Source organism: Neopsephotus bourkii, unplaced genomic scaffold (assembly GCF_033783945.1).
Source record: "Neopsephotus bourkii isolate Nb327-2 ecotype Australia unplaced genomic scaffold, CSIRO-AGI_Nbou_v1 NB_1016, whole genome shotgun sequence".
Classification (NCBI taxonomy): domain Eukaryota; kingdom Metazoa; phylum Chordata; class Aves; order Psittaciformes; family Psittacidae; genus Neopsephotus; species Neopsephotus bourkii.
Genome location: NW_026901505.1, coordinates 2,512,230 through 2,526,283, shown reverse-complemented (window position 1 = coordinate 2,526,283; position 14,054 = coordinate 2,512,230). Strand labels below are relative to the sequence as shown.

The 14,054-nt window shown below is 54.4% G+C and overlaps 1 protein-coding gene and 1 long non-coding RNA gene across 4 annotated transcripts in view; one reads left to right on the top strand and one right to left on the bottom strand.

Moving 5' to 3' along the window:
• LOC133215878 (uncharacterized) overlaps positions 1 to 14,054 on the top strand; it is a 95,159-nt gene that overhangs the window by 6,771 nt on the left and 74,334 nt on the right. The window lies entirely within an intron of this gene.
• Positions 61 to 13,772, bottom strand: HRH2 (histamine receptor H2). 3 transcript variants are annotated; one of them, XR_009726505.1, is made up of 4 exons: positions 13,638 to 13,772; positions 6,695 to 8,217; positions 3,106 to 3,267; positions 65 to 1,255 (listed from the first exon to the last, which is right to left on the bottom strand). XR_009726505.1 is itself a non-coding variant. In XM_061360185.1 (3 exons), exons 2-3 carry the CDS (start codon positions 7,795 to 7,797, stop codon positions 3,984 to 3,986), a joined length of 1,143 nt encoding a protein of 380 aa, XP_061216169.1. In that variant the 5' UTR covers positions 7,798 to 8,217; positions 13,638 to 13,772; the 3' UTR covers positions 3,277 to 3,983. The 3 variants fall into 3 exon arrangements, 1 of the variants encoding a protein (XP_061216169.1); XR_009726506.1 differs by lacking the exon at positions 6,695 to 8,217 and having other exon boundaries at positions 61 to 1,255; XM_061360185.1 differs by lacking the exons at positions 65 to 1,255; positions 3,106 to 3,267 and adding an exon at positions 3,277 to 4,023.

Sequence of the window (14,054 nt, the reverse complement as noted above, 5' to 3'; positions counted from 1 at the left end):
AGCCCCTTCCTGCACCCCCCCCCCTCCCGCTCAGCATCCTCCCTTCCGGGGGTGTCCTGCAAACAGGGCTCTGCCTGCCCCCCGCTGCGCTCTGGGGATGCCGTGCAATGCGGAGCGAGCACGCTGTGCCTGCGGGTGATGGGGGTCAGGGCCGGGAGAAAAGCTCTTACAGCACAGCAATGCGTCGGTGTTCGTTCAAGTCCTACCCAGTCCTTGCTGCTGGCGGCCTCCTTCTTCCTACAAGCTCAGGGGCTGGGGATTGTGTGTACATGGGTGTGTGTGTGGGGGTGTTCTCACTGGTCCCACAGGGCAAGATGCTCTGTGTGTGTGTGTGCGTGCCAGCCCTTCCCGGAGCAGCTGCAACCTGTGTCTTGGGAGTTTGTGCTGTGTCCAGGCTCTATCTCAGCAGAGGGATGGATGTGGCATGGCAGGGTATAGTGGACAAGATCTTCCCAGGACAAAACATGCCCAAAGAAATCCATTATCTCATTTTCTCACTGTGTTAAATAGTTTTTTATAACACTGCTTTACTTCTGCACAGGCTCGATGCAGAAACATCCTGGTTTGGATCCTGCTGGGGAAGCTAGAGCCCAGGGACAAACCCTGGATGCTCAATGTTTCCCAGGGGGCTCCAGGGCCACTCTTCTTGAAGTGGGGCTGGAACAGCAGATGTAAAGCAGTCACAGAGAGCAGGGATAGCACCAATCATGTCAAAACCTCCCCAGCGTGGGAGACAGTCTTGCCCAAGTATAGATGCTGCAGGACATCCAGCACTCACAGCTGCTGACATTCACCATGCCTAGCCCTCCTGCGGCATCATCCCCACTTCTGCCAGCACCTCTGGCCCCTCTGAGGGATGGGTATGTCCGTTGGACAAGGTACCAGGGAAGCCAGTGTCTATGCTTGCCTTCTCCATCCTAGGTTGGTGTCTCTGACACCAAGACCTTGATCACAGACCAGAGCCCCTTTCATACTCCTGTGCCCTCTGAGCCTGACCCACTGCCCTGGGGGTCTGTGGAGGGCACCCCTAGCCCAGCCCTGCTGGGGATATGTGTTGGCTGCTGACCGAGCTCCTTGGGCACCACTGCCTGCTGGCATGGGGCTTGACACTGGAGGTGTCACGGCCCCAGTGGGGCAGGAGAGAAGCTCTTCTGCAGCTCCTCCAGGGGCTCTTCAAACACAACCCCTTGGGCAGATGAAGGCTCCTCAGCAATGTTGGGGGACAGGGCAAATGTTGTTTGCCAGAGCAGGGGTCCTGCAAGGGAACAGAGAAGGGGTTCAGTAGCTTTGCAGAGTGCAGGTGGGTCCTTTCTCCCTGCTCTCCTCTTTCCTGCTCCCCACCATAAGGGATGTTGCATTAAGAACTCTCTGTGCCTGGGAGGGACTGTGGTGCGATGCTGTGAGGATGTTCTTGGAGCACAGTTATATGCTGAGTGCTAACATTTGGGCAATGCTCAGCAGGCTCATGTCACTCCGGGACCCACTGAATGGCATCCCTCTGAGTGACATCACTTTGCTTTGTGGCTTGCTTTGTCATCTGCTTGGGCCACCCAGCAGTGGTGGGGTTTTTCCTCTGCGAATAGCTTGACAAAAGTAAGTGTCCTGGGGTTGGTGGTGCTGTGCTCCTGGGTGCTCCTTTCCTCATGGCCCCTGTAGATGGCTTGGGGACTTTTCAGGCTGGTGCCCTGTGCAAGGTGACATTTCCTGTCCCCACCCCCGTGGTGCAGAGAGGAAATCTGTGGTCACACCGGGACCTCAGATCTCCTGCAAACCTCTCCCCCAGACCGCCTTTGCTTTACTCTGCTGATTAGATTAGCAGCCTCTCAGGGGATGGCTGCTATTTTGCCTTTGCCTCGCAGAAACTAAATGTGTTTCGGAACATATGTGCGGCGCAGAGAGGGAAAGCATGAAGCAGAAGAGCTGGAATTGGCATCCCCTCCGCCCCTGCTGTTGGGAAATGACAGCAAATAGAGATGACTCTGCCTTGTGTATACGCTGCTTGGGGGGGGTGGGGGGGGGTGGGTGAGCACTGTGTCTGCCGCCTGGCAGGTTCTCTATGAGCTGTTGTGCCCTCCAGGCTCGTGGTTTCACACTGCTCCTTCTTGATGCCACCCTGGGGAGCAGCCGCTGCACTGCTGAGTGATGCTTGTGCCTTGGTACGTGGCACTTTGGGACTTGCAGCCCAGCAGGGCCTAATGGGGCCCTGGGGATCTCAGTGCCCTGCTCCTTGCTTTCTAAGCCCCTGATTCTCCTATTGACAGGTGATGCCATTTCCAGGGTTATTCATGGGGAGACCCTCCGAGACGTGCAGGCTGATTCTGTGCCCTAGAGCAGGGGACCCTTGTGCTCTCCTGCTGCAGCCCCATCTGCACGTGCAGGCAGGCAGCACCAGCTCTCACCATCACCATGACCTTGGATAAGGTTGGAAGTGCTCAGTGTGCAGCAAGGACAAGTGTACCTAGCTTCCAGCACGTGAGTGGCTGTATTTTCTCCCTCCAAGGCACAGTCAATACAGGAGAGCCCAGGTTATCAACATGCAGCACTGGAGGGAGAGGATGTGGAGGTCAGGGTGACCTTGCCTGGCTCTTCCCTGAGAAGAGCTGTGCTAAGTGGCTCTCTGGAGCTGAGAGGCATCTCCATGCGTAGCAGCCATATCCCTGAGCCCAGCACCGCTGGGAGAGAGCAGCAGCATCAGCCCCTCACCATGGGAGCCCTGCCAGCATCCCCGTGAAAGCGGCTGCAATTTATGTGGAGCCGATGTAGGCTTGCATGAAAATGAAGTGTGCTGGAAATCCATGGTCTGAACACAGCTGCCTCTGCAGTGTGTGGAGGGACAGGCAGGACGCAGGCATCTACCGGGGCATTGCAGGGTGGCGGTGTAAGCCCACACCTCCCCAGCCCTGTGCACCTACCCTGGGCTTGCGGCTGGGTTTGGAGAGCAAATGGTGCTGGAATGAGGAGTGAGGATGCACCTCTGATGGTACCACCCTCTGCGTCAAGTACCATTGCAGTGGGATGGCTGGATCAGGGAAAATGCAGTGGGTGCCACAGCAGGGAGAGCTGCCCCTTCCCCTTTGCATGCAGTGACCCCGGCCCCATACTCACCCTGCAGCCCTCGCCTCTGCTGTCCAGTTGCTCCCTGGGGAAAACTGAGTGCTGTCCTTTCAACCTCATGGGACTTTGGAAGAGGGCAGCCAGGAGCTGAAGGCTGGGAGATGTGGGTCCCAGGGCAGGGGGCTGGCTGAGGCTCACGGGAAAGCTCTGGCACTGGAAAGGGTTAAATTGCACATGAGGACAGAAAGAAAAGAGAGAAAAAGAAGAGATCACTTGGTCAGTGCCAGCCTGGTCGAGCCTGGCTTTGCTTTGTGGAGCACCAGGTAGTGCCTGCCTGGAGTCTGACCCCCCTGAGGCCAGCAGGCAGGGTGGGGCAGGCACGCCTTAACTGGGACACTGGTCCTTCCCTGTGGAAACTGCCATCTCTCTGCCCATACACTGTGGGCACCGTCCTGCCCCTGAGCACAGCTGGGATGTGCAAGAGGGTGATCCGGAGCCACTTGCTCAGCTCTGGTGTTTTCTGCCTGGTACCTCCCTGCTTGTGCTGCATGCTCCTTCCTTCAGGCTTTCAATCTCTCTGGACCTCGTGGACTGGTCTCACAACCTGCACTCCTGCCCACTGCTCAGCATCCTCCTCAGGGTCCAGTCCCACTGCAGTGAAGCAGGTTCCTGAGGTCCATCAGGTGTTGTGCGTGCAAGAAGTGCTTTCCTTTACTGGTTTTGTGTAAAGTGAATTGCCTTGCTTTTTTAGTGCCTGGTGGGGAGATAGGAGCAGCTGTCTTCTCTTGCACCCCTGCTTGGTTCTTACCCATGGAAATGCCTCCAGCCCCTTAATGGCTGTGGTGCTCCTGTGGCCTTTTGATTTCCAAAGCAGTGATGACTCTCACTCTGTTCCTGCTCCTGATGCCCCTGAGACTGGCTGTAGTTCTTCAGTATTCCCACTCCTGATTGCTGGTCTTTTCTCTACGCCTCATAACAGGAAAGAACATTGTTATTACGGGCAGTGGTTCAAATACTGCTGGTTGTGCTTTCCCCCGAATGACCCTGTGGAGCTGCTCTGAGCAGAGCTCTTCTTGACTCTGGCCCTTCTTATTTGGGGGGTTACGAGTCTCTGGAGTGATCCATTTTCATCTTTTTCTGTTAACACATCTAAAGCAGATGACTGGGAAGACTGCGCAGAAGGAAAGGGGAGAGAGGAACCAGCTTGTTTTGTGCTTGGGATGAAGCTGGCTGCCAGGCTTTTGGTGTACAGGTAAATCCTGTGCCCACCTCTCTTCTGTGGTATTAATTGATCCAGATCATCTGCCAACAGCAGATGTTTGTATATATGACTATGGAAAAAAGGGTTGGAAGGGGCTCCATGTGATCCTTGGTGCATCAGTTCTGCGCAAGTGAGCAGGTCAAGAAGAGAAGTAGAGAAATTAAAAGCAATAACTGATCATTCAGTGCTTAAGCAACTCTTATCTGATAGCGAGCAGAAACCACAGCAGCGGTGCTGGGGACAGGAGGGACATCTCTGGATTTAGAACAGTCAAAAACCATCCCCGTACTTGAGTCTTCCTCTCTCACTTCCCCGTGGTCCCTGTCTCTCAGGTATCTGCATCGTTGTGGTTCCGGCTGCTGCTCACCATCATCCCTCCAGCCTCCTGCACCCCTGGGAGCAAATCCAGCTGGGAGGCACACGGGGGTTGAGCTGAGCAGTGGGGGAGCTTCACCCTGCGGGTGAGGACAAGCTGGGGTGGGTCTGTGCCCTGGGGGTTTTGCTCTGCTGGCACCAGGCACCTGCATGCTCAGAGCTTGAGGACTGAGGTCCTCTGGATGCTGCTGACCTCAGCATGGGCTTTAAATACAAGTCATGCAACAGGATCAGGCCCTGCGGGGAACCAGGGTTCCAGGAAACCAGGGACCTTGTCTAACTGGGAAAACCCGGAGGAAGTGACCCTGACCTCTGCCTGAGGAGGAAGAAACCCGTTTTTCTTCCCCTTTTCTCTCCATCTGTCTCATATTCTCCCTTTGCGGTAAGGCAGCTCTTTCAGAAGTCACTGAAGTTTCCCTTCTCTTGTCCCTCTCTGCTGCGTAGGGAAGTCCCACTGCCCCATTCCCCATTGCAGCTCTCCTTGGCTGGCTGCAGAGCAGCAGCACGTGAGCTCCTGGTTTGCCCAGGAGCTGCACTTCTGTGTGAGTCGACAGCACAGCTCCTCCTTTGTCTCTGCAGAAGTACCTCTGCCATGCCAGGCACGTGCCCTCCATATGTTTTATATACAACCTGCTACCACGTTTGCCAAATGCTAAACCTTTGCACCCTTTATTAATTTCTCAGAAACGGAAAAGGCAGCTGCAGAAGCTGTGTTATTGTATTTGTTCACACTCATCCATCCCTCTGTGTCTCCTGTGTCTCCAAGCTGCCTGTCTGCCCTGGGTAAAGTCACATCTGAGCCCCAGGGGAGGAATGATGCCGCCTGAGCCTTTTGGATGGCTCTGCCCTTCGGTTCACCTCCCTACATTCTCCTTTCGGTGGCTTGAGACTGTGTTTCTGGGACAGGATCAAGAGCATGTGCTGCAGGAGAGCACGAGCATGGCTCCTTTGTTGGTATATGGGGAACAGGGAGTCAAAGGGCTCCTTATCAATGGATGGAAAGTTTCAGGGCTGCTTATCAGGCACTGCCTCAGAGTTGGATTGAAGTCTTGGGAGCAGCAGTTTGCTCTGTGGCAGATGGCAGGCTCCTCTGTGCTCCCTGTGCTCAGATCGGTGAATGCTCCTGAGCAAGGTGGTGTGCGGGTGGCTCAGCCCCATGGGGACATAGGTGTCCATGGAGGGGACTGGTGCCACCGCCTGGCACAGAGCTTACCCGCCTTGCGGATCCTGACCCCTGTGACATACTTGGGATGATGTTGTGGGAACTTTTGGCTCTAACTTTACATGGGCATTTGTATTTCTTAGATCATTTGCCAACCTAATTTTGCCTGAATTTCTGCCCCTTTCCAGAGATGGGAATGGAACTTGCTGTTGGCTGAATCTGCTGCTGATGCAAACTGACAGCGGAAATGCTAAGGGTGTGTGGCTCAACTGGGAAGGGAACTGCTGAGCTGCTCAGCAGGGAGCTGAAGACCCAGATCTTGGCTCCTGCAGGGACTTGCAGCCTGACTATGCCCTATGGCTAACACCCTGTTGGTCCCCTCTGACAGGCGGTCACTTTCCCAGGCTCTGCTGTGTGCCCAGGCTTTGCTGGCTGCCTACCAGCAGAGAGTGGGACATGTCCATTTTTTGGGAGCAGATGCAGCTAATGGCTGTGCCCATTCTGTACAGCTAATTCTGATGGCAAAACTGTCCCCATTACCCAACAAAACCAGGGATGTTTTGTGTTCCTTGTGAATGGGTGACGATTGCAGGAGTAGCCAGCCACGTGTGAAGCTGGAGTAGCTGGAGCTGTGCTGCCAGCATGGAGGGATGTGCTGAATGATGATGCTCAGCTGAATATCTGAGTGACTGCAAAGAGCAAGAGTTGCCTGAGCAAGGGTTTTCCTACTGGGGCATCAGCTTGTTGCTTAAAAGTTCATGGACAATGTGGGGTCCCCACCTTTGCCTTTCTCTCTGGGAATGGACCTACCATCAAAGCCCTGCATGTGAGAAGGCTCTTACCTCTTGAGGGCTCCATCGGTCAGCAAGATCCCCTTCCCGTTCCTCATCTCCAGTTTCAGGGGTTTACCCTCCTGCCTGCCCTGGCTCTGCCTGCAGTTCCTGCCCCTGGAATGGGCCTTCTGGGGAGGAGGCAGGCCGGAGCTCCTGGGGCCCCCAGTCCTCCAGCAGTGCAGCAAGTGCTGGTAAGCCACCCGGAAATCCCTGTTGAGTGTCCCATAGAGGATGGGGTTCAGGGCTGAGTTGGCGTAGCCCAGCCAGAGGACAATGGACATGGGTGTGCCTTTCACCCTGCTGTCCCCCCACATCCCGCGGTACGTGAACACTGTGAAATAGGGGAACCAACACACGATGAAGGCTCCCATCACCACTGCTAGTGTCACGGTGGCTTTGTGCTCCCTCACCATGGGCGGCATGTGGGTGTTGCTGCTGCAGCACCATGTGTGGTTTATCCTCTTGGCTTGCTCCCTTGCTATCTTGAATATCTGGTAGTAGGTGATGCACATAATGACCAGGGGGATGTAGAAGGTGAGCAGCGAGTCCACGAGCCCATACACAGGGTTCACCTCCAGTGTGCACTCCCTGTTGCAGTTGGGGACTGTGTTTTGGACTGCTGTGCCGTTGGTGTTCCAGCCCAGGTGAATGGGTAGGAAGGAAACCATCAGTGAAACGGTCCAAATAACAGCCAAACCCACAGCCACCCGGGAGGGAGTGACGAGCTGGCTGTAGCGGAGTGGGGTGGTGACAGCAAAGTAGCGGTCCAGGCTGATCATGAAGAGGTTGAGGATGGAAGCCGTGCACAGCATGACGTCCAGGCTGGTGTAGATGTTGCACAAGGTGCTGCCGAAGGGCCAGTCTTTGGCGAGCTCATAAAAGGCAGAGAATGGCAGCACCAGGAGGCCCAGCAGCAGGTCGGTGATGGCCAAGGAGACGATGATACAGTTCGTCAGGCTGCGGAGCCGGCGGTCCAGGGTGACGGCCAGGCAGACGATGATGTTACCGCAGAGAGTGACCATGATGAGGATGGTGAGGCAGGACCCAACCAGCAGCTGCAAGGGGAAGTCCATCCTTTTTTGAGAGCTTGTATGGTTGTAACAAGGATCCATAGTGCAGTTGCATGGATGGAGCAGTCCTGCTCTCACTGGCTCCAAAGCTTCTTGGTGTGAGCCTCTACGATGCAGCTCTAGAGCCCTTTCCAAAGTGACCTTGGGCCTACACTGACCTTGTAGAACATTGCAGAGTCAATTCACACATTCAGTGTTGCTCCTTGCCTGCTAGGAGTGACATGACCCATGGAAAGATGTGGCCCTGTGACTTGCTTGTGCTTGTTGGCCCCATTGGTGAGGTCAGTGCTGGAGCCAATCCCCCATGGCAGCTGCTGGTGGGTCTCAACTGCTCCCTTTTCCTCTGCTGCCTTCTCCTTTTCTCTGAGCAACCAAGGGGTCTCATGTGCTCTGCATGTTTGGTTGGTGGCAGCGGTCTGCAGTGCTCCAGCTGGGACAGAGCTTTGCCTTCCTGAGGACAACCTGCAAAGAAAGCACCAGCACAGAGCTGCAGCGGGTGAAGGTTATTTGAGCTCTCCCTCAAACCCCTCTAGAAATGGGATGCCTGTACCTCTCTTGGATTCTTCAGCCTACTTAAACCTGTATTAGAGAGCCCTTTGGCACCCAGGCACTCATGTCTCTGCAGCTGCATCCCCCCAACCCTGGGGGTACCCGCATGAAGTAGGGATGCTGAGGGAAGGGCAGGGATTCTAGAGGCACCAAGATTCTATGAGCTTATGACAAAAATGAGGACTGGGAGGATGAGGAAAGAGTTTTCCTGAGAAAGCAGTGTGCTTTTATTATGCAATCTAGCAAAATTATTCACAACTGTGTAATTTCTGACGTGTGGCTGTAAGCCTTGCTAAACTTTGCTTTTGCATCTGCACTTCGCAGCAGCCCATGCCTTGTGCTGGTCCCTGCCATCAGCAACTCTTCTATCTCCTGCAGCCCAGAGAGGAAATCCTCACTCTCCTCTGGTCAATGGAGGTAAAAGGAACCTATTCGTCAGTGATGCAATGTCCTGGGAAGGAGGTGGCTGGAAAGGGCTCCAACACCTTCATAGGTCCTGTTCCCTGCAGCTGAAGGGACAAGAGGAATAGGGGCTGGGAGCAGGCTGAGGAGTCCAACTGCTTGTGCTGGGACCTTCATGGAGCTGCCTGTGCTGTAGATGTGATCTCCTAGTGAAGGGGATGGGTCTTCCTCATCCTCCCTGCTGTGCTGCTGGGGGAGAGATGAGCTGGTCCCCATGGGTGATGCAGGACCCTGCTCCCCAGGCTCCCATAGTGGTAGTGAAGCCCTCCCTGGTGGTGCACAGGTTTGTGTAGGAAGGTGGAACTGATTCCCTATAGGGTGCAACAAGCTACAATGGTGGAACAAACAGGAGAAGGAATAGGTCCAGTCTTGGCAGAGGGCAGGGTGAGATTTTAAAGTCAAACTCACCTTGCAAGTACAAGATAAGGATGTGGAACAGGCTGAAATACTCTTCAGGTGATTTATGTCTTTGATTCAAGGTTAGAGGCATGGGGGCCAAGGGAGAGAGTATACCAGGGAGACTGAATGAGTAAATAACCACCAACTGCCAGGAGCCATGTGGTGGAGAGATGAGGACCTGTGAGATTAAAGATGATACCTGCAGCCCTGCTGATTCTAAAGGAACTGAAAGTGAATGACAGTTGATGAATTGGCCCATGGGAAGCGTTCTGCTGAGCAGAGCAAATTCATTGCCAGACAGGGGGTCCTCTGAATTTGGGTGCTGGGGTAAAGGCTGTTGGGAGAGGGCTGTGATACTTTCAGCTGCGGCGGCAGCATGTGGAGTGCTTCCTCACCTCCTGCTGCAGCGCAGGCTCTTGCCATGGAAAGCTCTTTGTTCGTTGCACAAAAGCAGTGTGGAACAAGCTGAGCGCTGCCTGCCCACTGACGGCAATGCTGAGAACAGGTTGTTCTCGGAGAACGGTATTTCCAAGTGAAAGGGATGTTTTTGCGTTGCTCCCAACATGTGGAAATGGCAGGATAAATTATAGGGGGAGTAGCACACTTAGAAAATGCTGTGGGTGGATCACAGCCTCCTACGTGGCTGCTTCACCACACATCAACAACCTGCTCCTGCCACCAGCTCTCGCAGCTCACATGGGCTCTTGCAGCTCACATGCCAGGGCTCAGCTGGTGGGTCCCACCTCTGAATGCATTGGCACTCTTGGTACCGCCATGGTGCAGGCAGTGCCATGGGGCAGCCCTGTGCCACACACCTGACCAGAAATACCTTTATTACTGCTTTTTCTAATTAGCTCAGGGCAAGGAATGGGCACATCATCCCCCATTCAGGGCAGGGGGTAAAAAGCATTCCTGAGTGAGATACAGAGCCACTGGGCTGTGCTGTGGAAGGAAATAGCAGTGATTCCTAAATGAAGGAGACAGAGATGTCCCCATCCCTGCCGAGAACTGGCTGTCAAGGCACACATGTGGGCTTCAGGGCTCGGCTGCCTGCAGACCCTTGGGACTTTGATTCTCTGTGGGATAGGGCAGGACCTGCCAGCTCGGATGTGGGATGTTGCAACCCAAACTGTGGCGGGGGTGTGAGACACTTCCCTGTGTCCCTCAGGCAAATTGTCTCATGGAAACATTCCCCTGAGTGATCACAGCCTCTGGACATGTCTTTGTAGGCTGGAGGGCTGGTGTAGACTGGGACTGTGGCTCAGCCCACTGACATCAGTGCACAGTCCCTGCAGCAATGCACTTAGCCTGGGGCTCTCTCCTGGAGCATCATCCCTCCCAGACTCCACGTCTGCCCCTGGTTTTCTGCTCAGGTCACCACCTTTAATTCCAGGCCCTGTGTCCTCTGCTCCTGTTGCATTTTGGCAGAGCAAGTTCATTTCCTCCTTGATGTATGAGCGGAGCAGCTGTTTCCCATGGCAGGATTTCTAGCAATAGCCTGAATAAGTGATATCCTTCCAGCCCTGTCTCACCAGGCAGCCTTTACATTTACCTGATTATCCTCATTATCACAGCTGGGACCTGCTCCTGGTTCAGAATCACCCTCCTGACACTGGGGGACCAGAGTAGGGCGTTGCTTCTGGGCCGTATTCCAGTGCTTTTTCCCATGGCACTGGTGCTCTGATGGATGCTATCTCTGCTGTGAGGACTTGTCAGGTTGCATTTGTTTTGTTGCAGTTATCCTGGGGTCCCCTAAAAGCCAGATATTTTTCCTATGGTGTTTTCAGCTGCTTAGAGTAGCAATGTTTGCTGTTAGTCCCTAAGCATGTGAACTAATGCCAGTCTATTGTGTTTCTGTCGCTGTTTGGATCCTCTGGTTCTTCTCCTATAGTACTTAGCCTGTTCAAAACTTCTCCCAGGTTTCCAACCAATGCGTTTTCTTAGAGAAACTCCCATTTTCTGAGCCAAGATGACCAATGAAAACCATTAAATAAAATTTATCTCTAGGCTGATTTTTAAAGAACTCTGTTAATAGTCTTCTTCAGAGCATTAATGATCTTCCCATTTTAATGTACTATTGTCTCCCAATTAGCCTCGTAACTCTCATAGTAATTCCTGCCTTCTCCTGCCTGAATAGACATTTTCTGCTCTGTTGCAGCCCATGTTACATTTGATCCACTGTGTTCCCTTTTGAAATGGCAATTATCTCTTCTGGGGAGGGGGCTGTGATTTATCCATGGGATGTTTCTGTTGCATTTTAGCCTTTTATTCCTCCTCCCCATCTTTCAGCATCCTTTCCTTCAACACTGTTGATTTCAGCCCTTTGTGCATTTTTGCGAGACTAATGGGATGCAGCACCTGCTCCGGCAGCGCAGGTAATGCATGTCCATTCATGTGCTTCTAGCTCTGGTTCTGTAATAAATAGGTTGGTTTAAAATCTGTTAAAAGCCTAGGTACATCAGCATGGTACGTAGGCAGAAAAGGAGCGTTTGGCGAGTGTCCGAACGTGGCAGCCTGTCTTTGGAAAGTATTTCCTGCTTCCCGAATGGGCACCAAGAGCAATGGCTGTGGGTTCAGGAGAGGCTCCGCATGAAGCCTGGCCAGGATGGTTCTCCTCTCAGGTAGACCTGAAATGTTTCTTTACCTTCTGCTTTAGCTTCTTTCCGAGCAAAGAGCTCGCAGAAGTCACATTCCTGGCCCTGCAGAGCTCGCAGCAGAGCATCATGGCCCTTTCTAAAATTATATCCAAGTGCTTCCTGAGATTAACCACCCAGGCACGCTGCGAGATGTGCTTCAGGCAAGGCTGAGATGGGCAAGAAGGTGGGGATTTCTCCTGGCTGAAAGAAGATGTTTGGGGTTTGATGGTGGGGAGTGGGTAGAGCCAGGAGCTGCAGGGACCCTGGCAAAGGGCAGTCTTGATCCTCTGCCTCACAATGGGACAAGACTGAATTCGCCAGAGTTTGGGCTTGAAGGCAATGTGAGAGGGGACAAACGTGAGAGTGATGTGGTAACTAGCTTGCTCTGCTGTCTGTGGAGGGCTTTGGTGAGGTTGTGGGGTTGTTTCTACTTATGAGCAGCCTTTCTGGAGGGGCTGTGCTCCTCCCCATGCCTCCCATGTGGTGCTGCACCCCATAGCATCGCTCAGCATGCCTCTGTCCTTGCACTTGCTGAAGGCTTTTGCTCCCTTGTTTCCGTATCGTCCTTGCAATTGCTCATCTCCCCTCTGCTCCCTGGGGCAGGGCTGTTGGATGTGCTGCTCCTGGGTGCTCACACGTTCAAGGTGCCCTGTGCCTTCATTCATGTCTGTAGACAGAGTTTACCCTGTGATCGTACAGGTGCACACAGACAGTTGCAGTCTCATATTTGCAGACTCCTGTCTGCACCTCTGGGACTGGGGGGAGACAGCAGGGTCCTGCCTGGCTGCATCCCCACTTTCCTCCCTGTTCCTTGGTCTCCGCTGGAGCCTGGTGCTCTGCCTGCCCCATCCCAGCCTGAACCCTGACTGATACATAGCACCAATTACTGTCTCTGGCATGAGCAGAGGGGCTGGGGGAGGCAGGACACAATTCCCAATACAGGCACCAGCCGTCCATCGTTCTCCCCAGGGGAAAAAGTGCTCCCCAGGACAGTGGGTAAGAGGGAGTTTGGGGCCCCTGAAAGCAGAGAATCTGAAAGGGTACGTAGAAACCAGCAGAGCAGTCGGCATTTTGGAAGTTTGATCTGCAGAGAGCACTTTGTCTTTTGCAGGCACTCGGAGGGTGCCTGGAAAAGATAAAAACCGAAAACAGAGGTGCTGGGCTCATGGGCGTGCTTGGAGCTGCACAAGTTCCCAGCAGATGTCCCAGGGTTCAGCCTCTGCTGAAGCTTATTCTGGCCAGGGGATGGTGAGCACTGCACACCCCTGGGGAGTGTCCACCCTGCTGTGCCTGTGTTACAGCCCAGCTTGTGGGTACCCTGCCCCGGGAATACCCTGTACCACAGAGCCAGCTTTGCCCATGGACAGGGCAACTCCTGCTCCAGCAGATTCCCACCAACTGCCAGCGTGTGCAGGGCTGGATGGAGGGGCTGTGGTGCCCAGAGAAGGGGCTCTGGCAGCTCGGTGCAAGGAGTTGTCTTAGCAGTGAGCCTCGTGGGGAGGCTGCTTGGGCAGAGATGCTGCACACTGGTGGATGCTTAGACAGGGCAGGGCCTGGGCACGCTCCACCCGTGTCCTCCCTCTGACCCTGGTGTTGTCTGCTCCAGAGGTCCCATCAGCAGCAGCAGCCAGTGAAAGTCCCCAACCTGGCCTCTCCTCCAGGCAGAGTGTAATGATGGTAGCACAGGGGTCCAATGAGCAGCACCCTCTTGCTCTGACCCGGCTATCCCATTGCACATCCCAACCTCAGCGAGCACGCACCAGCCCCTCTGAGATCTCACCTAGAAAGTGATTTACCAGTGTAACAACCGAGTGAAAAGTAAGGCAAAAGCTTTACCTGGGAGAGATGCTGCTTTCCCTCCACCCGCAGCCGGTGGAAGCCCTCGGTGGCTGCGCTGCCTCCAACTTTCCCCCGGTGTGTGTGGCTCAGTTGGTGAAGGCAGGAGCGTGTGCTGCGGGATGCTGCTGCCTCCTTCCCTCTCCTCTCCTCCCTCCCTCCCTCCCTCCTCGCACCAATATCCAGGCAGCGCGGTGACTGCAACATGAGTCAGACCACAAGTGGGTGGGATCAGAGCTGTGAACTCAGACACTGAGGTTATCATCCGGCAAATTTGAAATGCTGGAAGTGAGCCGTGCTCGGGGCATGCGGTGTGTCGGGCTCCACTGAGCTGTGCCGGGCACAGAGCAGGGTGGGATGCCTCCTGCCTCCCACTGCTGCTTCCCTGGGTGATGCCCGTCACCTTCCTCGCTAACA

Bases quoted from the DNA above. Each gene is read 5' to 3' on its own strand.
- HRH2 (XM_061360185.1), bottom strand. From the start codon at position 7,797: ATGGATCCTTGTTACAACCATACAAGCTCTCAAAAAAGGATGGACTTC. The intron at 4,024-6,694 runs GTAAGAGCCTTC...TCCTGTTATGAG, and splicing joins ACCGATGGAGCCCTCAAGAG to GCGTAGAGAAAAGACCAGCA.